At 38.0% G+C, this 26,875-nt stretch overlaps 1 protein-coding gene across 50 annotated transcripts in view; it reads left to right on the forward strand.

The window, feature by feature from the left end:
• Positions 1 to 26,875, forward strand: part of CACNA1C (calcium voltage-gated channel subunit alpha1 C) — a 495,028-nt gene that overhangs the window by 57,496 nt on the left and 410,657 nt on the right. For all 50 annotated transcript variants that reach the window (XM_072873331.1, XM_072873361.1, XM_072873386.1 and 47 more), the window contains exons 2-3: positions 18,880 to 19,201; positions 22,854 to 22,959. In XM_072873331.1, the coding sequence (XP_072729432.1) occupies positions 18,880 to 19,201; positions 22,854 to 22,959 (428 nt within the window). The remainder of the gene's footprint in view (positions 1 to 18,879; positions 19,202 to 22,853; positions 22,960 to 26,875) is intronic.

Genomic DNA, 26,875 nt, shown 5'->3' on the forward strand with positions numbered 1-26,875 from the left:
AAGTGCTTTTAATTTGCAGTGTGAGTTACATAACTTAGGGTATTTCTGTCAATAGATATGTATTTGACTAGAACATGCATCCTGCTGTCTTAATGCAAAGCTTGTATTGAAATAAGTTTTTGTTCTAATTTTACGGTACATATGGGTCAGCAGTTTTCTATCTATTTTTTTAGTACTTAGCATTCTTATCGAGAACTTTGCTGTTATCTTGCTTTGGCTTGATTTTTGCTCTTATTTCACCAGAACACCTTTTTACTTTTAGAGTTTTTGTCTGTTGTGCTTTAAAGTGCTTTCTCATGGAGAATATTAGTGCATAGACTACAGAGCTAGGTTTCACTGTATGTTGCTAAGGATTTTGGCATGCATGCTGTAGGGCCAGAGGATGCATTATTTACAAGAAATATGGATGGGGAAACCCTATGTGGAGTCAATTCTACAAATATCAGAGGGCAGGAAATTTATTTTTATAGCATGTATCAGTGGTGCTTTGATATTTCAAAAAGAATGTGATGTAAGTTCATCCAGATGGCTTAATAGATTGGTGAATTTTATTACTCGTCTCCCTATGTCAGTGTTGAAATACTATTTTAAAATACTATTTAAAGATGGAAAGCCCCACTTGTCATCTTAGGATTTAAACCTCTAGTTCATGTAGCTAGTTGTTTTAATAACAGCAACAGAAAGTATCTAAACCTGATTCTGCAGCCACAAAACACTGAACAGAGAGATTTGACAGATTGTCAGGTGCTATTTGGGAGATTAATGTAAAGACTAGAGTATGGACATTTAGAGGATCAGGCTGTATTTTAATTTATTTCCGTGTTAGGATGTAGACTTCCAGAAAGTCTGTCATACCTCCATAAAGGCTATATTTCTTTCCTTTTGGAAGGCTGGCAAAGAAATGTTTTCTCTGAAGTTATCTACCTATGTTCTTATATATTTACATGGTCATGGTCCCTGTAGTATGAATATCTCCCAGTGTTAAACACTCTATTGCTCTTCCCAACGTGCCAGGTCAATAGGCTTGGAAAATTCATTTTCTTTTTCTTCATTAACTATGTTGTGTGTGCGTATCTGAAGATATTGCTCTGGGAGGTGCAGGCAAAGAAATTAATACGGCATTTAATTTTAATGAGATGAGTGTTATGAAACGGTGTGTAGTCACTGATGTCATCAAGCCTGTAACAGACTTTGACATGGCAATACCGGGATGCTCGGTCCATCTGTCTGGGTGCAAGCCAGGGAGAGCAACCCCTGCCCTGGTCCTCCTGACTGCAAAAGCAGGTTTGAATCTTGTGGTGTGGTCAGAACAACAGTTTGGTTTGTTGTACTGGTCCAGCTGTGGTGATCAAGTGCAGGGCTCCCGATAGGTACCCCCATACAACTGTTGTCCCGTGATTTGCATTATCCCTTTTCAGTTCTGCTGACTCTCCTTTCCTCTGCCTTTGTGCCTCCCTTCTCTGTCCGGTCTTCTCCAGAATAAACAACCCACCCCTAGTTACTTTTTTCCCCACTGGTCCCAGCTTTTCTACATCCATACCCAAATTTGATGTTTCTGATACTGGTACTCGGTAATCCTGGCCTTATTTGGCATTACTGACACAGTTACCTGGGCACTGTTGGCCTTGAAATACTCCCCAACAGGACTCCAGTACTTCCCTTCAACTAACTGTGAAGCTTGGTCATCTCTGACTCAACTGCCTCTTAACTGTGTGTGAAATCTGGCCATTCCTCATCATGCTACCTGTAACTCTTGCCAGCTTCTCACTCTGTTGTCATGTCTGGTAATTTCTTGTGTCATATCTAGTAGTTTTCCATGTCCTGTTCAGTTACCCAGGCCAGGACTGAGTCATCTGCCTGCAGCCCTAATACCAAGTATTCTGAGAACTTTGGCAAGTGAGTGCTGTATATTAACAAATAAAGAGGATTTTCTTCTTTGTACTTACAATCCTTCCCTGGTGATGAGCAGTTTCACAGTTAGGAGAAGCAATGGTTGTGGAAGGAGACCAATATCTTAGGTAACTGGAAACAAATGATCAGGCAGGTTTGAGATCCACAGGTTTATGAGATCCACAGGTTTATGAGGAGTCAGTGCAGAGATCTTGGTATGAATTTTGAGCCACATACTTTTTCGTCAGGGTGTGTGTGGTTTCACTCTCGGATGTAAGTTGCAGAGATGAAGTGTGCTTCTCTTGCATGTAGATGTTGCCATGACCAAATGTGAATCTGATAGAAAAGGGGACTGCCGTCTGGTCTCTCTCTGGGGACCGCACATGGTAGCATGTGGTGCACACACAGTGTACTTGGTGTTAATGGATAAGAGGAATTATGTCTCTCTTCCTCCCAACTCTATACATATTTATCAGTAGGCACCACCAGGGCTTGAATAACAACCTAGATATATAGGCATTTCTGGTTTTATCTGCCATCTTTCCAATGTGTGTATCATAGGACATTTTTATTTTTGTTTCCAAACAGTTGGAAAAAAATTATCTACGCTCTGGAACCATTAGAATGTCTCAGAGATGTCTGCAGTTGCACTGTGCCTACACAGTTGTGTATATATATAGGCAGAAGTATAATTTGCTTAGTGGACCAGAATGAGTAAGTGACTGTGATTGGAAGGATGTAGCTGTGTTATGAAAGATTTGGAAAGAAATAGAATAGTCTGAAATAAGAGAGAAATGGTCTATGCTTTCAGATTGTCATTCTTCATATAGTAAAACTAATCATTTGGCATAGATTTCATTTTACCTCACTGTAGTTGTTTAAATTGTCTAGTTGGAGCTAATCATCTAGAGTCCATGCGGAGTCAGTGGAGAGGAAGGCAGCCATGGCCACAGAACATTATAGATACCTAAAATAGGTGGGGTGGACACCTTGTTTGGAGGTATGTAACTGTGCCTTGACTATATAGATAAAGCTTTGATGACTAAGTTAGACTAAATGTCAGATTTTAGATTGCTAGAACTAGTGAAATGAATTCCACCTTCTGCATGTGTGTTGATTTCTAATTTTGGTTGTCAACAACAAAAGTGTAGTGTGAAGAAAGGAGCTATGTGCCTATAATAGGTTTTAGTAAGTCGCCCATCTTTCAGGTGACTTGTGTGAATGCAAATAGATTAAATGTATACTTCCTGCCTGGATACATGCCATTAAATAAAAGAGATCATTCAATAAAAGCATGACAAGAAAAACAATAACTCAGGAAAAATCCCTGTTGGAAATTCAGGGAAGCTGCTTCTTGAGGAATATCCCTGTCTCCATCTGGGGTGAGACCAGATTCATTTTTCCCAAGACTATGTTCAGGAGCGGAGAATATTGTGAATGCAAAATAGGTAGCTTGAGGAAGGAGATGGGGCTTTCCAGGCAGCGTCAGCAAGGGATGGCAAGCATGCCAGAAGACACAACATCAGAGAAACCATGCAGTCATCAGCTTAATCCGCTTCTCCTAGCTAGTGAGTGTAGTTAGCCGGGCTGGTTGAAATGTAAAAAATTTACAAGAAAAGATTAATAGTTAGGTAATAGCAATGTAGAGAGAGTTCTCTGCAGTAACTCTTTGGTTTGTGTGTTTTGTGATTTTGGGTGAACAAATACAGCATGCCTAATTTGGAAGTGACATTTTTGAATCATTGCAAACTTATACAGTAACAGGGTCCCAACAAGAAGATAACCTGAGGTGCAAAATTCATTTGGTCTTGTTAACTTGGCAACTTTGTCCAGCTTTGGATGTGTTGGCAAATAGGCTTCTGCCTGCCAGAGCCTGGAGTACCAGGCGAAGTGTGCTGGGTCTGTGATTTCAACAAGAGGGAGAGCCCTTGTCCCTCCAGGATGCAGCGAGAAGAGGAATAGAAAGGTATTTCATTCTGGCGACATCACGAGAAAAGGTTAACCTGTCTCAGCAGGGCAAGTTTTTATCATTGTAAATAAAGGGTGGCACATCTTTGTAATACTATATTATCTCAAATAACATGTATATTTTCGAGATTTCTTCCTCTCACTGCCACAAGCAGGGATATGAAGTCTTTATGTATCATCCTATTATCTCTTCAGAGCCTCTCTTCCCAGAATTTATAGCCTTGACTCTATCATGTTGCCCTTTGCATAAGCTATATAGTGACCAAACACCTGCCATGCCCAGGAAGAAAGGCTGTGCTGCAGCAGCTACGATATGTGAAGCAACTATTATAGCTTCCTGAAGAACATCAACAAGAAATTCTGCTGACAGAAATTGTCATCTGTGATGGGGTAGAGCAGTTCAAAGCGATACTTGCCCTTCTTGTAATAAACTCTTTCTTGTGAGGTGGTTATAAAATAATTGAACTTTTTGAATTCAAATTTGAAAATTGAATTTTGAAAATAGGAAGTAAGAGGAGTTTTTGATGCATAATAACAATTTAAAAAATGTAGTATTCCCCCATCAGTGGTTTCCACTTTAAACTTTCTATAGAAATCACAAACATATGCTATGCCTCTATGGGAAGCTATTCTATAATTTTGCATAGGGTTGTCTATGACGCTTTCTGTCATCATTTCACCATTTGCTTTTGAATGCTCTTCTACTGCCTGTGCCTGGTAATGATACAATGACTCAAAACTTGACACAAGAGAATGTTTCAGGAAATGTATAGATTTAAGTGGGAGTAATTTACTTAAAATAACATAACTGTTTTTGTAACACTGCTTTTCTGATTAAGCCATTGTGCTGCAAATAACTTGAAATAAGGACAACAATGGGGATCCCCAGTCTATGTGTGAAAATGTTGCATTTATCCCACTACAGGCCTCAATATGTTGTGAAAGATACCAGTTTACAGAGAAACTTCCAATTGATATATTTTAAATATCATCATAATAGTTTTGTGTTTCCTACTGTCCTTGGGCTGCCTGTGGATAACAGATTTTTGCAGACATTTGCCAAGCTGAAGAATCTCACCCAGCAGTTTCTGAATCCTTCTGTTTGAGCACCAACAGGGACATTAGAAAAATACCCAGGCCTGACCTGGGGAGACAAAGTGGAAGTGACCCCTGATGTTTCACAGTTAAGTTTTCCACTGGTTAGGCCTCCTCATTGTTAGCAAAGTATACCTTATTAGACATCTGAGTTTGCTTAGTTACTACCAAATATTTAATCTCATAAGGGTTTTTCCAGTTAGTTGAAAGAATCACGTGGTGTCAAAAATCTTTCACATGCTCATGCCGATAAATTCTGATCAATTTTTTTAACTGCCTCTCATATAAGACTAAATGATTCAGATGTCTTTAGTCTCTCATTGTAAGATATTACTGCACTCCACATTTCCTTGTACCTCTTTTTCTCAGTTCTTTAAACTATTTTATTATTTTTCTTGAGGTGTGGATTCTAGAACCGGGGCCTGCAATGTTGTGTTCTATAGTAATGCGCTGTACAGCCACGTTACCTGGGCTTTTAGGCTCAGACATAGGTTGAAACTCACTGAGTTCCATGTTGTCTGTGTGTTGGTTCACTCTGATCGTTAGAGCCAGCCAGCTGGCTCTCGGGACAAAGCAGCCCAGTCATGAAAGAGGAGCTAACTTGCGTGCACGCTCTGCCTCCAAACAGGGAGGGCACAACACTGGTGCCAAGCTCCAGAGGTATTGAGAGATACCTACTCCTTGTAAATAGGCTGGATGTTTTGTTTGGTTTTTGTTGTTGTTTTGTTTTCCTAATGAGCAGTAGAAATATAGAATCTCTTGACCAGTGTTCAGATGCTATTAGAGTAAATGGTTTGTAGGAAATTTCTTGCCTCTTTTGTGATGCTGATCCTACGAAGTGCAGAGCGTCCCAAGAAAGGAATGCAAAAGCCTCAGCTTTCTCTGCCTTCAGTGTGATCTGAAAACTCAGAAAGATGGAGCTGAAGTAGTGGCTGGAGCACTAACTCAATGGTAGTGCATCAATATTGCCCACTGACTTCCAAGCAAGTGGTCTACAAACCTGGTATGCTTCTGCTCTTGCCACCTTTGCTCTGGTACGTGTAAATTCGGTAATGATCAATGCATCTGCTTTTATATAAGCAGGATTTTTTTATTTTTAGAAAGAATCTATAAAGACTGTCTCAAACATTTGTCTGCATCTAATGCAGAAAAGGTCACAGAGAAGCTGGTTAACAATGTTTGTATAGACAACCAGTGACCAGAACTATTTCAGGGTTATATGTTACAGTGTTCAGCCTAATATGTAAGCTAGATGCTGTTTTTACTCATACAGGTGCTTACAAAGATTGTCTCTTGCTAATTTTCCCCACCTTTTATTATCTGGGGTTTTTTTCCCTCTCTCTTTTTGCTACAGTTGCAGTCTTCTGATTTAGTGCCTTATTTAGTTTGGAAATGTTCTTAAGTAGCAGAGCAAGTCAAGAGTGCTTGGTTTTGCATCTGGATATTACACATGCTTAATATTCAGACTTGGAACATTCTCCAAGAGGATACCAGTAAATAAAAAATAATGCTAGAGGAAAGTCTGCATGTTAAGAGATACAACATACTACTTTAGATACCAAACAACTCAGTAAAATGATTTTTTTCTATGCAGAGTGGCTATAAAAATATGACTCTCAATCTGTTAATGCTGCAATGTCTCTAGATCACAAAGGTCTAGTTTGAATAAGAGATTGTTTTTTTTTAAAATTGCCTTTTAACATCACCCTGAAATTGAAATAAGCCATTGTTTTCCTTTGTTGTATAGCATGGTTTATATTCATGTGGTTAGTAATTTTCTGTGGGTTTGTTTTAGTGGAGGTTTGCAAGTGCAAGGGCTTCCTTTTCTTGCTTTGCAGAGCATGTTGCATATGGAGCATCCTCTTGAGATTCTGTGGATGAAAGGAAATAGAAGGATAGGAATGAGGCAGCGTATTTTTTTTTTCTTCCCTCAGTTAAATTTTGCCATTTTTTGCATGATCTCTTTCTAGCACCTTAATGGTGCCAAGTTAGAGAGCCCTCCTGTTTGAATACTTTTATTTTGTCTAAAATTATTAAAAAATAAGATAACATTTAATTAATGACTGAAATGAGAAGAAAATCCAAACTTATCTATTTTTACTTGCTTAATTCTTAGGATTTGGTAGAACTTTTTATATAGTCTGTTTCAAAACTTTCCTCTACAGTTGCTTTTTCTGATGTTTTGCTGATCTTACTCCAAGCAGCAGGGGGGAAAAAAAAATCACATTTTAAAAATAGAAAAATGTGTTTTTTAGAACACTAAGATTAATAGCTGAAATCAAAGTCAGTTTTGACACTTGAAACATCTTTTAATACCTTTTCCTTTGAAACTGCCTGCATTTCAAGAAGGGAGTGCATCTTTAATTTATTAGGATATTGCATGCATTATCTAAAATTAGGTAAATGTAGTTTAAAATAAATCCTAAGTTTTGCCTATCTGAAAAGCAACAAATAGTTTTTAGGTGATTCTGTTTTGTGTGGGTGCTAATGATATAATTTACAGATGTCTGGTTTTCACAAAGTATAATGTAGTAGGTACCTCTCAAAATTAGGTATATACTATTCTGTTAGGTTGTATGCCAATACCTGAATGAACCTGTGATTTGGGTGCCTGCTGTGATTGCTCCTTGTAACCCTACCCACAGACTCAGAGATAGCAGTAGTGGTGCAGACTATGGTGCTGGATGGCCAAAGGGCTTGATGAAATTTGACCACTTGGAATGAGGGGGCTAAAAAGGAGGAGGGGTGTGGACCAGATGGCCTTCAGAGGTCCGTTTTAATCTGAGTTATTGTATGATAATGTGGATTAATGGCTTCCTGATGTGGGTATCACCACCGGGAGGGAGGGCTGGCAGAGAGTACTTATGGCTGGTATAGGAGGGTTAGACATGCGTTCTCCTTTTATACACTTGCTAAGCTCTTTCCAGCAAACTCTGCCTGCTGTCTGAATTTGTGCAGCTGAACACTGACCCTATAAAGAGCAAGAGGAAGAAAAAAACTCAGCCTGTAAGAATTTGCAGTGTATTGTTTATCAAGCCTGATCTCCATTTAGATCTGGATGCTAAAGGGTTTTTTTTGTTTTGGTTTGTTGGTTTGTGTGTGTGTCTGTCTTTATTGAAATTCATATTGTCTGTAACTCAGATACGGACCTATATAGATTTCTCTTTGTGCTTTTTAGTCATTGTCTACCTGATGTAACTGGGAACAGACTGCTATTTCTGGACTGAGAATACTATGAGTTGTGAAAGAGTTGTGATTGATTTTTCTAGGATGAAGAATCATTGAAATTGCAGGCTTTGAATTATTTAGATATCATACATTTGTACATATTTTCCAAATTTTGTCACATGTTTTGGGCCAAAAGCAGCTACACAGTTGCTCTGTACCTTGTGTACAAAAACATGTGCATGTATGTACTTCCCACACATAAGCGGGACTCATTTAATCCACTTAAATTTGATGTGCAATTAAACTTATGTTTTAGATTACTTGTGTACAATCTGAAGAAAGATTGGCACTTTCAGCAGCTGGTTTCACTTGTATTTCAGACATGTCTTAAGAATGGAAGAAATGGTCCTCTGCACTGACTATAGAGGGAGCTTAGACAAGATCTCTTTTTTAAAATGGTTTGGGTAGGGTGAGGCAAATCACATTAACAGGTTTGTGTATTGATTTCTATCCCACTCTGCATTTTCAGACAAAGAATCGGAGACCATCTAATACAGTAAAGATTATTTTAAACCTGTAAGAGCTTCTTTTCTGTAAAGAAGTTATATTTAGATTACTCATTAAGTGAAGAGTAATCATTCACCAATAAGAAAATGATGAGCAGTTAAGTTGACAAGTTTTTCAGAAGAATCCAATCTATTGAGTTACAGTTAATCTCCAGAGGAATTTTACTGAAGTCAAGGAAATTTTACCATAGATGTGCTTGATCCCAGTATCCTTAATGGTGGTAACATTAATTCAGATGAATGGTGCAAAAATATACATTTAAGGAAGAAAGCGCTCTCTTGGTGTCTCCATTTGAGGATCTGTGCCTGGAGTTTGTCCAAGAAGCATGTTGTTCTTCCAAGACACTCACCATGACGTGTATGCATGTTACTGCAAAGGTTTTGTACTGATAGGTACCCTAAAATACTTCAAAAAGACGTATCAATGCACTATACCTGCATCTATATAGATGCACAATGTGCATCTATAACTGCCTCAAGTGAGGAACCTTGGTTTTTAATTTATATGTCATTTGGTGTTAGAAATGCCTTTTTGCTTTGCATTCTGTGGGAGATTGCATTATCACAGCAGAATCACAGTTTCATGTAAAAGCTCTTGCTAGCTGTTCCTTCAAATACATGGCTAATTGGGATCTCTCAGGCTTATTTGAGATGAATACAAATACTGTTATTAGTAAAAAGGATCTTTACATCACTAGTCCTCTGTTGCTATTTTTGAGTGTTATGAATGTTTCAGTGAGCTATGGTTGAAGGAAAGGAAAGTGTTCCCTGGCTTGATTTCTGAAAGCTTAATCTAGGTGCCACCAGAAACACGTCTCAAGAAACCAAAAAGGACTCTTTGTGGGTTTCTTTGTGTTTTCTCGTAGCTTGAAAGCCACAAGAAAATGCAAATGCTTCAAAGGAAATTGGCCTCTTAACACCCCCCCCAGCCTAAAAAAACTATCTCCTAATAGAATTTGTAGTCCAGCTGAGTTGTATTATAGACTACTCTGGCTCTCCTGATATCTACATCAATTATCAAACTTTTCATATTAGACACTTGCCTTGGGGCTTAACGTTTAGTAGGGTCCATGCTTTTTCCCCCCTCTTCCTCCTCTCTAAAAAAGAGACCTTACCTTCCAGTCTAGTTCTCTTGAATCCATAGTTACAGAAGAGAAAATCAGAAGCTATATGGATTTTTGTGACTGCTGAGGATTTTCAGACTTGTGGCTGTCTAGATTCTTCTGAGCAAGATTTGACAAGATGCCTCTTGAAGGTGAAGGAGGCAGAGCAGACTATTGTTTACTTTGTTTTGTTTCAGAATGGAAAGATAAAAAGAGAAGTAAAAGAAGGAACACTCAAGTGATGAAATCTTAGATGATAACTTGTTATCACTCGCTAATTAGAAGGGGGGAGAGCAGGGGATTTTATCATTTCACAGAATCACAGAATCGTATAGGTTGGAAAAGACCTTTAAGATCATCGAGTCCAACTGTAAACCTAACACTACCAAGACCACCACTACACCATGTCCCTAAGCACCTCATCCAAACGTCTTTTAAATACTTCCAGGGATGGCGACTCAACCACTTCCCTGGGACAGCCTGTTCCAATGCTTGATAACCCTTTCAGTGAAGCAAAATTTCCTAATATCCAGTCTAAACCTCCCCTGGCACAACTTGAGGCCATTTCCTCTTGTCCTATCACTTGTTACCTGGGAGAAGAGACTGACCCCCACCTCTCTACAACCTCCTTTCAGGTAGTTGTAGAGAGCCATAAGGTCTCCCCTCAGCCTTCTTTTCTCCAGGCTAAACAACCCCAGTTCCCTGAGCTGCTCCTCATAAGACTTCTGCTCTAGACCCTTCACCAGCTTCATTGTCCTTCTCTGGACATGCTCCAGTACCTCAATGTCTTTCTTGTAGTGAGGGGCCTAAAACTGAACACAGTATTCGAGGTGCAGCCTCACCAGTGCCGAGTACAGGGGCACGATCACTTCCCTAGTCCTGCTGGTCACACTATTTTTGATACAAGCCAGGATGCCATTGGCTTTCTTGGCTACCTGGGCACACTGCTGGCTCATATTCAGCTGGCTGTCAACCAACACCCCCAGGTCCTTCTCTGCTGGGCAGCTTTCCAGCCACTCTTCCCCAGGCCTGTAGCGTTGCATGGGGTTGTTGTGGCCCAAGTGCAGGACCTTGCACTTAGCCTGGTTGAACCTCATACAATTGACCTCGGCCCATCGATCCAGCCTGTCCAGGTCCCTCTGTAGAGCCTTCCTACCCTCAAGCAGATCAACACTCCTGCACAACTTCGTGTCATCTGCAAATTTACTGAGGGTGCTCTCGATCCCTACGTCCAATAACACAATAATTTGTGTTATTGTAGACCAAGCTGTAAAAAAACAATTTTTTCAGTAAATAAGAATATTTTAATAAGCAAATTTGCTTTTACTACAAGTACAGGATCATGTGTTCTTATTAAAAAACCCCCAACATAACCCAAACATCCCCCCCCTCCAAACAAAAATGCCCCAAAGCAAAAAATACCCACCCCAAACACCTGAATTGTGTTCATTGAAAATCACAGCATTTTCAAACAGAAAAGTAAGGGACATGTTAGAAATTTGTGTCTTGGTGCCTAGATCTTTTGCATGTATAAGATAGTGCATATGGAGGAAAGATCTTATCAGGAAGCAATGGGTTTCCAACATACTCTGAAACAAGGTTTTTTTGCATGGAGAGAACTATATATGTGGTGATTTTAAGGGAAGAGTTGTCCCATGATTTATTCCAGTGTTGATAGGGAATTATTATTGCTTGTATTCTTGTTGTGCCTTATTCACGAGTCAGGAATCTGTTGTGCTGGATGTTCTACCAATATAGAGTAAAAGTCTGTCCCTTTCTCAGAAAATTCAAAATCTAACCAGTGTTGGCAAAGTTAAGATAACTTACCATGCAGTGTCCGTAGTTAATTTTCAAGCATAAATATTTAACTTGGAGGCATTCAGTACTTGAAGTGAGAGGAGCTTGTGCACTTGCTCTCTTCATTGAAATGGACTTGTTTTTTCACATTGCTAGTAGCTCATTGCATCTTCTTATGTTAATGGAATGCAGCAAAAAAATAGCTGTTTGGAGGGGGGAGATAAAGGAAAACAAAGATCTAGTTGCAAATGAAGCATGGTTCTTGAGTAAGATTTTTTGTTTAGATTTTAAAAAATGTTTAGTCTCAACTATGGCAAACGAACTGTGTTAAATCATGTATCTTTTATGTGTGTATTCTGAAGCCCCAAAACAATTTACAGGAAAAATTCTTTAACTCTCTCATCTGGGCTAACAGCTACACACTAAGTTTTAGTCTGACATGCTGTTTAAAAGTGTATGTGTATATTATAAATCTTGTTATAGAAAAAGCCATAGTTCAGGTTGCAATCCAGCTTTCATTATAACTCCTATCTGTACGTACAAATTACCTCCAGAAAAACCTTCTTTTTGGAAAAAACTAGTGTCATTTCAGCAGTTAGCTGTCAGAATTAACGTCTTGTCAACTTTTTTAAAAAGGCAAATAAGGAAAAATGTCCAAATCATGCTTTAAAGAAAGTGAGTTTTATGTGTGTGCAGCCCTGCATTCGCTAAGGGAAATTTCTAGGGATGTCAACTGAAAATTTAATACAGATTTCTGGAAAATACTGTTTTCTCATAGAAATAAGTGCATTTATTGAACTTCAAGATTTTAAACTTTGTGTATGGCTAGTTGTTATTGTCCTGAGATACTGAAAGACTTTTAGACTTTCAGAAAAATAAATTTGCAGAGTGAAGTTTTAAAACCAAAGAAATAGAGTTCCACGTCAATTGGACTGGAACTTCCCTGTTGTGGAGTGATGAGCATGCATATAGAAGTCTTAAAATGTGCTGATGTAGCTGTGATGGTCTAAAGGTTTGAGTGAAGCAGGGTTTACTCAGAGGGGTCTCTCTTGATAGATTAACTGATGGAAGAAATACATAAGCTTTCTGTGCAAAGGCCTTCCTTCGGGTCAAACTTGCTTTAGACTAACAAAAGAAATTACTTCTCACTGTAAATCTTGCTTCATGTATGTGATTCCAAAGAAATGTTTTTCTGGCCTGGTCTAAAAGACTTAGAGTGAGGGAGGTACGGCCACCAGTCCAGGAAGTCAATAGGAGTGCTTCGTTGTCACTACAGTTAGAAAGTGTTTTCCTAAGGTAAAACTTGAATTTTTGTTACTGCAAAAGCCATTGCTTCTGCTTATTCACTGTGAGTATGGTGATTGATATTCCCTTTCTGTTCTTTGAAATAATATACACACATACATATCTATAAATATATATGAAAACCATATATATATGTATATATAAAATATTTATAAATATATATATACACACACACACACTTAAAGACTGTTATCATACCCTCCTCCCCCTCACATCTGTAAGAGCAGCAGTCCAAGTTCTGGCATTCCCATTTCTATCACTTTGCCTCATAGCTCATGTTTTCTAGGCCTTTGGTTGTTCTCCTTGTTCTCTTCTGGGCAGCCTGAACTAAGCCACATCTTTCCTGAAGTGTGGAACCTGAAACTGCCCACTGTATTTCAGCTGAAGCCCTGCCAATGTTGAGCTGAGGAGAAGTATTACTTGTAGTGTTGCATAGATTTCATCTATGTTTATATACTACATTGCGATGATCGCATTTTGTGGGAAGAAGGCAGTATGACAATATCAACTTCTGTTCTGTTGGGGATCCAATATAACCCCCAAGGCTTTTCTGAAAACAATTTGGGCAGATGATTCATTTTGCTTAAATACTTTGCATTTGTCCCTGCTGAACTGAATTCCATTTTTAAGACTTTTTTTCTCCAAGTCATGAATTTCATTTTGAATTCAAATCCTGTCCTTCAGTGTGTTTGCTTTACCTCCCAGCTTCAGTTACCTGCTTGTTTAATAACAGCATTCACCATTTCATCATCCAGATCATTAATGAAAACATTGAACAGAATCGGATCCAGGGCAGGCACTTGGGTACCTCCATGTGACACATACTCCAATTTAGACTGTGTACGTACTGACTGTACGCACTGGTTTCGTGCTCATGTTATAGTGATTTTTTTCTTGCTCATATGTCCCTAGCATACTTGTGAAATTGTCATACAAGACCTCATTAATAAATCAGGAGACACGGCACCTACTGCTTCCATCTTGCCTGTGAATTCTGTTACCCAGTTCTGGAAGGAATTAGTTTTCTTTGACACAGTGTATTCACAACAGATCCATGTCTGCTGCTGTTTTTCTCCTTGTCCTCCAAGTACTTGCTCTGACACTTGTTTATTTTACTTATTCCAGATTTTTTTCGGGAGACTGAAGATCAACTGGATTTAAATTTCCCCCCTTCCCACTTTTTTAATTGGGGGCTCCATTCACCCTTTCTCAGTCCTCTGAGATCTCTCCTGTCTTCTATGAGTTCAAACCAGCAGCTAACAGCTTTGAGATTTCTTCAGAAAGCTCTTTAAATATTCTAGGATATTCTAGGGTGCGGTACCTAAGTAGCTGAAACCATGGACATTACCTAAGTACTTTCTAACTTGTTGTTTCCCTTTTACAGTTGGAAATGATACCTGGTTTGGTTTGGGGATTGATTGTGCTAGCCACCTGCTCTTGATGGATTTTTCTTTAGTAAAAATTGATGCAAAAAGGTCATGTAACACTTAAGCCTTCTTCCAATCATCTATCAAATGCTCCTTTTTCCATTGGTTAACGGATCAATGTTTTCCACATTCTTCCTCTTATTAACAGATGATCTCATACACTGACTTTTTTTTTTTTGTGGTGTTCTTCATGTTTCTTGTTAGGCACCTCTCACTTAGTCTTTTATAACATTTTTCCTGTGTGCTTGATTTGGTCTTACACATGATCTTAGTAGTAAGACCAGTTTCCTACTTTCTGTTTACTTCCTTTCAGTGTTCAGTTAAGACATTAGGATTTAACCAATTTTGTCTTTTACTGTACCCATCTCTCCTCTGCTTCGAGGAAAAATACAGTTGTGCAACACAGTTTCAAGGTTTGCATTTTTAGGATTCTGATGTTTTTAAAGTGATGGAAATAAAGAACGGTGACACTCCACATTGGCATAGCTCTATTTTCATTTAAATAATTAATCTAAGCACAAATTCCTCTAAAATAAATGTGTGGCTAACTAGATGAAGTCAAGAAACTCAAAAGTTGCAATTCCAGCGTGTCATTAACTTGCCCACTTCTCATATAGAATGGTCACTGCTTAGGGTTTTGGTTTTTTTTTAATGATGCTTTTAAGATAGTTAATAGGTGGCTTGACAGATGTTATTAGCATGCAAATAGCACTTATGAAGGTATTAATGGTCATCACTGTATATTTTAATAGTGATTTTGGTGTCGACCATTTTGGTGATTTAGTTGTAAGCTTACAATGTCAGGTATCTTGTGTGACGTGGTTCATTTCCTGTTGTATAGCAACCTTATCTGTTACTTTTCTGACTTTGATCTTTGAGACCTGTATTTCTGTTGTGTCTACATTTGAACTACTTCTGCAACTTTGCATTTTTGCAGGAATGAAAGTCTCTCCCAAAGACTTTGTAATCAAATTTGTTCACTTATATGGACTTTTATGTTTAATCACTATTCGAATGCTTAAACTCATGATCCGTAGCACAGAAGTACTTGAGAGAGAAGAGTTTTGTGCACCAGCTGGACATAGTCAACAGTACAAATTCTTGCTAAAGGGTGGTAGGGATTAGCAGGGTGATGGTGCTATGGATCGCAGTGCTTAGTGAGTTATTGCATTTGGGTGGGGGCTGAATCTCCATTTCCCACTTCTGGTCAACTTCCAGTTTAATAACCGTATAAACAAATATGATTGAAGTGATTTATTGTGAAACTTTATTTGTAGTGGGGGGAAATCGAGTGAAGTATTTTAACTGCTACATTGCAAAATGAAAATAGCAAATCCAGTTGCAATCCAAAATGCAGCTCTCAGGTTACAGCAAAGTTTTGTGGTGGGGGAGAAATGAATGCTATAGGTGAAAAGTAGCATGGTGCCTCAAGTTCAATATGAATTGTGTTCTGCTTACTTCCTAGGAATTAGCAATAGAACATTTAGATTGTAAGGCAGAATTTCATTCTCTCTGAAAGTTTGGCTATGCTGTCTTTGAAAATATTTTGCTCAGCTTTTGAATGTACTTTCTGTGAAGCTGTGTGAACTTCACTCTTTAATTTAAGCTATTTCTATAAACTGCCTGTAGATCAAGTCATTTGTCACTGCCATTAGTTATTTAGTACAGATAGAGTCTGCAGTCTCTGAGCTTCATAAAACAGACAGATCCTTATCAGTAATCAATATTTGTAATATTTGTTAATATAAATCTGTCATTACTGACTCATCTTTTGAAATTAATTTGAGACAAAGCACTTTATTATGGGACTGGTGATTGCAGTAGAAGCAAAAGCAACAAAACCACCAGAAGTTGTATCCTTAACTTTGCTGGTACGTCAAAGTCAAAATGCATAGACTTGAATACTCCTGTGAAACCTAACTAATAAGCAATAATAATGGAGAAGCTTGACACATTCCCAAATTGCAGAGAAGTCTTCATTAAGATGCAGCAGCTGTTTATTTTCAGGACCACATGGTCTAGTCAGCATGATAAGAACACAGTGGCGATGGATCAGCAAGTTTGCTTTTACTGGAAAACATACACATCTTTCTTATCCACTCTAATGGGTCAGTATTAAAGAAGAGCTGGAGCTGGAGAATAATTAGAGTAACTTTCCATTTATTTTTCTTTCCAGCATGCCTCAGGCTAGGGAGGTCAAATAGATGTTAAAGAGAAAAACTGCATCTGGAACTAGTCTGAAAATAAATATGTATCCCATGAGTAGTGCTGTGTACAATTTGCTTAGTCTTAGAAAACTAACTAAGTTTGTCTTCTAGTTGATTGCCTGCTTCATCGAGGAAATCTGCTTAGCCTGTTTGATTCTGAAAGCTCTTTTTCTTCGGTTTCAAAATCTGAGGGATGTGAATTTAACTATTTCCCATTTCTTGTTTCTTTCAGCTTTCCCTTTCACATATCAGAGTCATATTACTCACCAGCTTCCTTTGGCTGGTTTGCAACTAGGAGGCTTTTCAGTGAGCAGAGACAAGCTCTAGATTTTCCTGCTATGCAATGAAACTATAACAGCCTGGAAACATTATGGCAATGCCTGACATAAAATAACATCTGACTCTATCATGTCCTTCCTTGCGATTCAGTGAGATGAATTTAAAAATCTTGCATGCTTTCTAGGTAGAGGCATATCCTGTCGCACTCTGTGTGTCAGTGTGATTGTATTTATTTTACCTGCTTTAATTCACTTGTAGTGCAGTCATTGCTGTGATTTCTTGGCATTGTACATCCATCTATGAAATATACATCTTGGGTACTTATTTCAGTTCAAGAACAGTTTGCCAGTTCCCCGGTTTTGAATGTCTTTCTTCCAATATTTTAAGGAAAACAGTGTGTCATGTGGTCTTCTGTTTGCTTTGTCCAGTAGTCTATAGAAGCCCATCTGATCTATTTAGTAACACCATATTTTTATATTGATCTAAAGTAGAACACGGTCAATAGTAGACTTCGAGCTTGCTTTGAAGTAAAAGGTAATCTAACTCCTTTACTGGGTTTCTACTATCTGCCTCTTGCATACACACTTTTTCTGAAGCATAGTCTCTGCTGATCAGATGTAAGGGTAAACACAATCTCTTGAGTGTGCAGTGTTTTGGAACTGAATTCTGGTTTCATAGCCAGAATTCCTTCCTGTGAAGGAATAAGATCTGTAGACCATTTGGGCTTCCTTTTACCTGTATCTTAGCATATAGGCCACAGGAAAACTCTCAAGTCCACCAAAAAGAGAAGTAGTCTCTTAAATCTTATATAGGACATATCTAAACCAGACATTCTTCCTAATTAAAGTTTGCTGTTGTGACTTTGTGTAATTTTATGTCATACTTTTCTAACATGGTTTATACTTTCTTATATGAAGTGTCTGTGGCAAAATTCAGTTAATCTTTCACAAGTTCTCACATATCTCAATTGAAGCATACTCCAAAGAGTAAGGGAATCTGTTTTGAAGTTTCAAAATTCACTCATTGTGAAGTGATTCAAAGTTTTAATTTGAGTCGCTGCAAAAGCTTCATTGAAGAGGCATAGATGACTTAACTGTCCTTACGGAAACAATGGAACAATTGCACTAGCTTGAAAGGGTGACTTTCATTTTTTGTACTGCTAAGACCTTCTAAATATCAGCCACATGCCACCTGACGTATATATTCTATTGTTATGATTGGGCAAAAGCATATACTCCCTCAGTTTTGGCTAAAAGAGGTGCAAAACTTGGGACTGCTAGGTCTTAGCATTCCTGTTAATACATGCTTCTTAAGTAAGTGTTACTCCATTGATTTCAATAGTTTGTCTATCTTAAAATCATCTGATCAGGATAAGGAATCAGTTCCAGTTTCTAAATGTATGTTGGTTGGCCTAAATTATCTGCACAGCATCCTATAGAGCACAAAATCCATGAACGCTGCCTTTCTGTTCCAGTTTCTGCTTCAGTGTACCTTCAAGTCAGGCTGTTCTTAGGCTCATACATATGTACTGTTTGCAGAGAGAATTAAGCTCATTGTTAAAATTTCACTTTACCTTGAGGTAATCTTGAAAACATAAGGATTTTTATGATAGGGCTTCAGAATCTCGTTTGGATGCTTTGCCACATACTAAATAGCATAGTGCTGCATGTCTGTGTGATAAAGTGATGAGACCTACCCTCATCTTTTGAGTTTTCAAACAATCCAACTTGCAAAATGTGTGAGTAAAAAAGGAAAAGTCGGACAGTTTATTTTCTGTGAATCCCTGATGATTGTATTGTTTGGAGGCACTTCTAACAGCTCAGTGTCCTTTGGGTCTTGTTGGGAGACTGTTGCAAGAGGAATGATTACATAGTATTATTACTTTAAAATAAAGAGTTTTGAATTGGAGGAACAAGCTGGTAGCAAGTGGATACCCTACACTTATCTTTAACCTTAGCTCTTGATTTTACTGATCCTTAAGATTTTTGAAAACGCTTTTTCTCTTTTCTGCTGTTTAAAAATTGTCTTCACACATTTCTGTGGTGTTTTGTTTTGTTTTTTTTTCCTTTCACAGGTTCCAACTATGGGAGTCCCCGTCCAGCTCATGCCAACATGAATGCCAATGCAGCTGCAGGGCTTGCCCCAGAGCATATCCCTACTCCAGGGGCAGCTCTGTCCTGGCAAGCTGCAATTGATGCTGCCAGGCAAGCCAAACTGATGGGTAGTGCTGGCAATGCAACAATATCCACAGCTAGCTCCACACAGAGAAAACGGCAGCAGTATGGGAAACAGAAAAAACAGGGTACCACCACAGCTACACGTCCTCCCCGGGCACTGCTGTGTTTAACACTGAAAAATCCCATCCGGAGGGCATGCATCAGCATCGTCGAATGGAAATATCCTTTTTGATGTTCTCATTTGGAAAACAGCAAATTGTTTGTGCGCATCAGGCGCTATTCATAAGTGTGAAGAAATCAATACATTAAGTTGAAAGGCACCACTATGAAAGTAAAGTACACGAATAGTTTTTGATGTCTTAACTGAGATCACTTATGCTGAGGAAAAAAAAGTTTAGGATTGAAGCCTTGTGGAAGAAACCACTAGAAGTTTAAATTATAAAGGTTAGGGGTTGAATTCTGCTCTTTTAAAGACATGTGGCCCAGGCTGAAATCGATGGGAGATGTGCAAGATATCTGAGGCCAGAATTGAACTGACTCTATGGGATTGATAGCAGCTGCTGGCTTTCCCTTCTTTTTTTTCACAGGCACTTAAAGAGGTGCCACCAGTTAAACAGCTCTGGTATTTTGAATCATATGCTTTTTTTTTTTTTTAAACATGTGGCATCACACTTTCTACAGTATGGAGAAAAGAGTGGAACAGAAGGAGAAAAAAACCCAAACGTATGCGATAATACTCTGAACCAGGGCTAAGGTCTGTTAATTATATTGGAATTCCACTTAAACTAATATGGCTCACTAGTGTATGGTAAAAGATACTGGTTATCTGGAAGCAGGGAAAAAGAAAGACTGTTAAAGTAATCCTGCAACATGTACAAATGCATTACAGGGCCAGATCTAGTAGTCTGAACAAGAGACAGGCTGTGTCACAATGATAGATGATAACCACTGACACAGAACTGCAGAATGTAAGGGTCAGTGCTGCTTCCCTGGAAAGTCAGTGAGAGTTTGGCCATTGGCTTCATCATGTGGAAGGAGCAAAGCCTTCTGAGTCACGCAAGTCTGATCGGCACAAGCCAGAATTCGAGAAGTTGCTGTGAAACACAAACTGAAATAAAATATACCTCCCTCGCCTCCCCAAAGAAAACCCAAGACTAACCCTGAACAGTAATTGTCAGTAAATTACAAGCTAATGGGGTTCTTCACTAAATACAAAAGAAAAAGCATGTTGTTAGGGATAGATAAGCACGTCAAGGGAAGGCAGTACAGAACTTGGCAGTAGTTAATATGATAAAACATGAATGATGGCATTTAAGACAATATGATAATATTGTTCTTTTGGGGGTCTGGTGGGATGTTAGAAAGATGAAAACAGAATATGAGTATTGGTCTTGCTGACATGGACATATTTTTCAGATGAAGAACTTGTTAAAAATGCTCCTGTCAGTTCTTAGATGTCCTTAAACTACCTGCCTGCCTATTCCTTTCTTCTTCAGATGCTAATTTTTAATCCCCCTGATTAAGTTTGCTGCTTTTTATCCCTTTTGGCATAGCTCTGATACTTTGAGCGTAAGATGATGGATGATGACTAACAGGATGAAGCTGAATATTGGTTTACTTGCCAGCACCCCAGTAACCACATGTCTTTAGAGAAAGAGCACAGAGCGACATTTGATAAATGAATAAGATCAGCAATGAATGATGGGAATGATGTGTTGTAAAACAGGATACAGCACTGCTGAGATCAAGAGGGGACCAAACAATGCGATTAAAGCAATGCAAGGATGCTGATGCTTGCATTTTTTGCTTTTGTTTGGTTTTAGGTGAGTTGGTGGAAGTATTTTTTTTTCCTTCAGAACCTCTCATTGGACATCTAGTGTTTATAAACATGAAACACTTCAATGACAAATAACAATATCAAAGGGTTGCGATAAGGTTTAATTCTATTCTGTACTCTGACTTTTCCTAATTGCTAAAAACTACTGAGAAAAGCTTAGTTTAATTTGCTGAACCACTAAAGTCTAAGCATAGTAGATATTAAACAAATATCAAATGGTACTTCTGTGGTGTTTCTTACCTAAACATTATAGGGTTGAGAGCCTGAAAGTGCAATTGCATATAAGAAAAAAGTGAAATGAAGTAATTACCATATTTCACAAAGATTTAGCTGTGTATTTAATTTTCTGCTATGTGTGCAGTGTATTTGTAGATTTTATACCATTTTATTTTTACAGTGCAAAAAGAGAATAGAAGTAAAAATATAAATGCTTAAACAGTGATAAATTAATAGATAATAATCCTGTCAAAAACAAAAAGTCTAGGAAAAAAGTGATTAAGAAAAGGAAAGTCTATGGAAATTAAGGCCTTTATGCAGTAAACACTATATATACAGCCTGATATATCTGAGAAGTCCCACTGATTTCACATGTAATCTGCCTACCCTGATCGGCTCTTCTTTCTCCGTATTATCATATTATCTCCTATTATTCATAGGTTTAAGCACAGTAGTCCGGTGAGTTTGGAACCCTTTGACTCTTCCACATGTGAAATGTAGAACATACCTGAGCATACACAGTGGTCAGGTGCCCGGGATTTGTGTATATCTTGCGGTTGAGGCTGCTGCACATCCCAATCTCCAGTTCTTTCCTGCTAAAACCTTCTCAGAACAGTAGTCTGCTGACCAAAATCATACATGCTGTGTTGACATTTGGCAATGCTGCAAAGCCAGTCCCATGGTAGATAAATTCATGCTCAAATGCACTCTATGGCACAGGTTATACTTGGCATTCTCCCTGCCCTATCCTGCTCTTCGTTCCCCTCTGGAGTACTGGTGAGTTATCCCAGAGCTAGCCTCCAGGATATTCTTGCAGGCAAGTAAATGTAGACAGACTGTAAATCTGGTCTCCAGTCTGAGTTTGGAGATATTTCACAACAATTAAGGTTAAGGAGTCCACCGAAGTAGGTGAAGTACAGCGCCAGCAAATTGGTCAGTAGAAAAATGCCCTTTGATTCCAATGGACAGTTAATGGGGCATCCAGGTTGTGCAGGATTTGTTTGTTGAACATCTGAAATGTTTGGGGTTTTTTTCCCTAACAAAGTTGATGCCAGGCTGAAATGCCCCTGAATTGGTGCTAGTTTCTCTGCCATAAGGAACTCTTAGCTTCCTGGTGTCCCTAATACACTGTGTAGGCATGTTTGTTTTCCCTACAATGCCAAATGAAATGCAAATAAAAGAAAAATAAATAATCCCTCAAATAATTTTTAAGCACAACTAGTGTACATGGTAATATGAAATATTAAGCGCATTCTGGACAAAGCCATTTTTTTTGCCTAAAACTTTATTATTATTTAAATGTCTTCTAACTGGATGCATGCATGTATTTCTTGGGTCCTTGCATTTAACTTTGAGATATGAGAGAGAGATTGAGGAAAAAAATACAACAACAACAAAAAACCCCAAAAAACTTTTGTTAAAATTATTTTTGTACATACAGATGGAAAAGGCCAAGAGAAACTAATTGTAAGAGGAAAGACGACAGTCCTTCTAGAATAGGCTTCTGTTATTAAAAATATTGCAGCCACATGTGAAGGAAAATAGGGAAAATGCAATCTAAATAAATAAAAGAAGAAAAAACTTTTAAGAAATCTGTGTTTACTCTGGCACGCGACTGGCCTACACTGCTTTTGACATATTAGGAAGATTCTTGGCTGGGAGCTCCTAAAAGCACTTAAAAAGGCATATGTTTCTTTTCAGAATATAAGGGGCTTGGAATGTTTTCTTTAAACAGAATTCTTATAAATCTTTTATTTTATTTTTTTTTTTATTTGTGTGTGCACATTTTGGAACAATTTCCTTAACTCCATTCATCAGACCATTTGAAATAATTATTTTACTGACTATTTTTGCCAATTGTGTGGCCTTAGCTATCTATATCCCCTTTCCAGAAGATGATTCCAATGCCACCAATTCCAATCTGGTAAGTCCTTGATGGTGTTTAGTCTTACTATTTTGAAAGTCATTTTTAAAAGTGACCAGAGAGACTGTTGAAGCTAGGGAACATAAATATATCCACCAAAGATGAGAACATAATAAAGTAAAAATTGTTTTTGAGAGCTATGTGTTCTCTAGTCATGTTAGTACCTGTTTCAGTTGAGCTGGCTTTAGAAAAGAATGTTCCAAAAATTACGCGGGTGCTGTATGTGATGTTTTGGTTAACAAATTACTGCATGGTATTTGCAGAAGAAATCTCTTAATCATGGATTATATGGTGATTTTTGTCTTACAAAGTGCTATTGTGAAATTGATACTGTCCTCCTCTCAGGTGATACATGAGAGCACAGCTTGATGACTAATTCCTATGAAGTACATTAATGCTTGCATTTCACAGGCTCGTGTTTGGTTGAACAATGTTTGTTGGTTTGGGGTTTTTTGTCTGTTGTGTGATTTGGGTTTTTTGTTGTTGTTTGTTTGGTTGGTTTTTTTTCCTTCCTTCCCTCTTGTTGCGGGAATATAGCTTTTCCTCTGTCACCACTGATGCTAATGTTGGTACTTTAGGATAGAGCTGTCCATATAAAAAGGCAAGAGTGTTTACTTTTGGCTTAGCATGAAGTCATAGCAAAGAATTCTGTTCAGTAAGGGCACAACACAAAACAGCTCTGGAACGCAATTCACTGAATTAGCAGAGAACAGTTTTCTTCCTCTCAAATATGTGAACAAATCTCCTACTTGTCTGGTTGGATCAGGATGAAAACTTGCTCCCAGAGTTTAAGAGCTGGGGTGCTATTTCCTGATTGAAATTTACTGAGACATAAGAAATTTTAGAGCAACAGAGGAAGAAAACAAAAGCCATACTTCCAAAGTAGGGATAATTGGGATGGCTGACAGACGTTGTAATTAAAATGATGCATGCTGTTCTTGGAAGTCAGTCACTTGATTAAATATCTCTTGAAGCTGTATAAAACAAATTGTGAACTTCAGGACTTTGCTGGAACAGTACTTCTATGTTTTAAAAAAAACTCCCCAAAAACAAAACAAAGAAAAACAAAAGAACCCCCCAAAAACACAGAACAAAAAAATTGTTGTGTAGTGCTTTTCCACTGTGACTCCTTAAAGAAGTTTAAAAATAGGAGCAGGAGGAGACAAATGATTGTTAACTTTTAACTATTCTCTATATTTACAGAATATGTGAGTTGGTCTTGTTTCTCTTTTGCTGCTATCTCTTTGTTAGCTTGACTTAGTGTTTAACAATGATGAATTGTGGTGTGTATGTTTAAAACACGTCACTATGGCACCTTTCAAAAATTAATATCTTTTATTTAAAAAAAAGCAGATTCAGTTAATCCTCTGGCTATAAAAGACAGTATGCTGTTTATTGCACGTTCTGACTTGCAAGGTTGAAAGAGGAAAACAAAGCAGAGTTGAACGTTAGAGGGCTCTTAATTTGTCTTGAGTTTAATTGGGTGTGGGTATTTGCCTTATTTCAGTGAGGAGACTGCTGGCTAATATTAGGTTGGGACTATATTAATAATTGAATGAGGTATATTGAAACTATTCTATTATCAGAAAATATATGCACCTTGTGAGCTGAGTCACTATTCTGCATCTGTTTTCCAAGCCATGTTTTGCATCATTTGGTCAATCTATCAAAACACTCATGTTATTTGTGAGTAGGATTTTAAAAACCTCAGCCAAGCAAGAGTTATCATCTCAGGAAAGTTTAGAAATGTTATAGCCTTGAGGATGAGGAGGCATTGTTCATTTATCTAAATAGCTGTTTCACAGAAGTAAGGGGAGAAGAAAGTAGAATGGGGAGTCTGCTTCACTAAACTTTGTTCTTTGGGTTTCAATGGAAAAAGTAATTAAAAATGGAAAATAGGATACTTAGTATTCCATGAGGGGCTTACACTAGTGGAATTAAGACTCTATTCTACACTATAGATCAAACCCTGGAGCTCTGACTGCTCAGTAGCCTTTGGTCTTGTGATTTCCTGTTAGTCCCCGTTTGTGGTTGTCGTTGTTGGGTTTTGTGTGGATTTTTTTGTTTGTTTGTTTTGTTTTCTCAGGGTGATATACATATATCTTGGCATGTATATACTGCTGTTGGGAAACAAACTTTTTGAGTATATGTCATATGCTGCGTTCTGAAACTTTTCACAGAATTGTGAAGAGTTGTATGTTGTGATCAGTGAGTAAAGTACTGAGCAATAGGGAGGGGAAATGGAGGCAAATGGGTGAGATAAGGGTGAAAAAATGTCTTAGTTGTGTTTTGGAATGGGATGAAAGAATAGATGAAACTTGGAGTTAAAGGAAAGCTATTCCAGAAGGCAGGAACTGCAGAAGAGTGGGAGCTTACTCTCAAAGAGCCAAACTGTACATGGAAGCAACTAGAAAGAAGCTGGGGTTAATAATCTATTCCTGTAAAAGCTCATGTACTCACTTGATTTTTTTTTTTCCTCCTCTACCTGTGAGCATGTATTTTGCAATCAGATTTATTTTTTAGCCATGAAGTCTAGAGCTCCAAAGGCTATAATCTGAAACAGGAAAAGGAGTATATGTCTGCAATGCGTGCACGCAGGTTAATAGCGTGCACAGATGTGTATACTGTGCAGAAGTGTGAGTCTGACTGAATGTATAAAGAATCTTCCTAGCTGCCCAGAAGAAATTTTCACTTGTGTAAGAACTCTTGATTCATTTCCATTCTGCAATTTAGTTCTTTTGGGGGTAAAGCTACCACAGAAACTCCCACATGTCTGGTTTGCTGAGCCATCCCTAACTTCCTGAGACATGAAGAAACTATCTACAGAAAACATATGATGGATAGTAACTGTTTTACAAAGTCTGAAAGCGACACAACAACAGTTTTTCAATAAGCTGCCACTTTTCCCTTAGGGTCCGAGTATTCCTTTTCTAAGGTTTCATCACAACTTTTCAAACAAAGTTTTCCTTGGGGGCTGAGGTAAAAATTCAATCAGTTGTTTTTAACAAGCTAATGGAGTAGAGGGTGATGAGAGAAGAGAAAGGAATTCTGAATTGTGTGAGTGGCTTCTTTCCTTCTCTCTGTAAAAGTAGAAAAATGACTGCTAAATAATGTTTTGATAAATAATTGCTAAATTTTTTGATTAAATAAATCTAATAAATAAATAAATAAATATTTTGATAAATATTCATAAATATATGAATCACAGATGTGATCACCCATTGGTCAAATAGAGCATACTTACTGCTGTATGCCTTCCACAGAAGTCTTGAAGAGATGCATGCCTCATTTGCCTGTACAAAACCAGTAACCTATAGTCATATCCCCATTTTAATAGGTCTTGTCTTTAGGTGCAAGGCTTATTTGATATGATGCCACAGTAATTAGTATGAACATTGGAACTAAATACAGAAGAGTCCAATAAAGAATTCCTTCCCTTTTGCGTTAGTGAGGAATTGTGATTAGCTGTTATGTATTACAAGTTTAGGCCAAATGCCACATGGATGTTCCCACTGGTTCTCTGCAATCTGGCTTCCTATAATAATAATTCCTATAAATCCTCAAGCCATTTTTATCAAGTCTAGGGATGGTAACTTGGGCTGTGAAGCACTTTCATTTTTCAAATGCACATTTATACTAAACCCCAGATTTTATATTTTTATGCTCACTGCAGTGTTTTTGACACTGGCTTTAAGAAAAATGCCAGAACAATATAATGTAGTAATAACAAATGCTTGAAATTGGCTTCAGCAATTTTTATGTTTTACTTCTACAGTGTGTTCACTGGAAAACTATTGAACTCAAACAAATGGAGGGGAGTTGTATTGGGTGCAATTTTTTTTTTTTTTGTATTAATGAGCTCTGCTGAGACTTTGCTTAAATTTACAAGTAAGGAAAGCTCATGAATGACCCTGTG

The sequence above is a fragment of the Ciconia boyciana genome, chromosome 1, assembly GCF_034638445.1.
Source record: "Ciconia boyciana chromosome 1, ASM3463844v1, whole genome shotgun sequence".
Classification (NCBI taxonomy): domain Eukaryota; kingdom Metazoa; phylum Chordata; class Aves; order Ciconiiformes; family Ciconiidae; genus Ciconia; species Ciconia boyciana.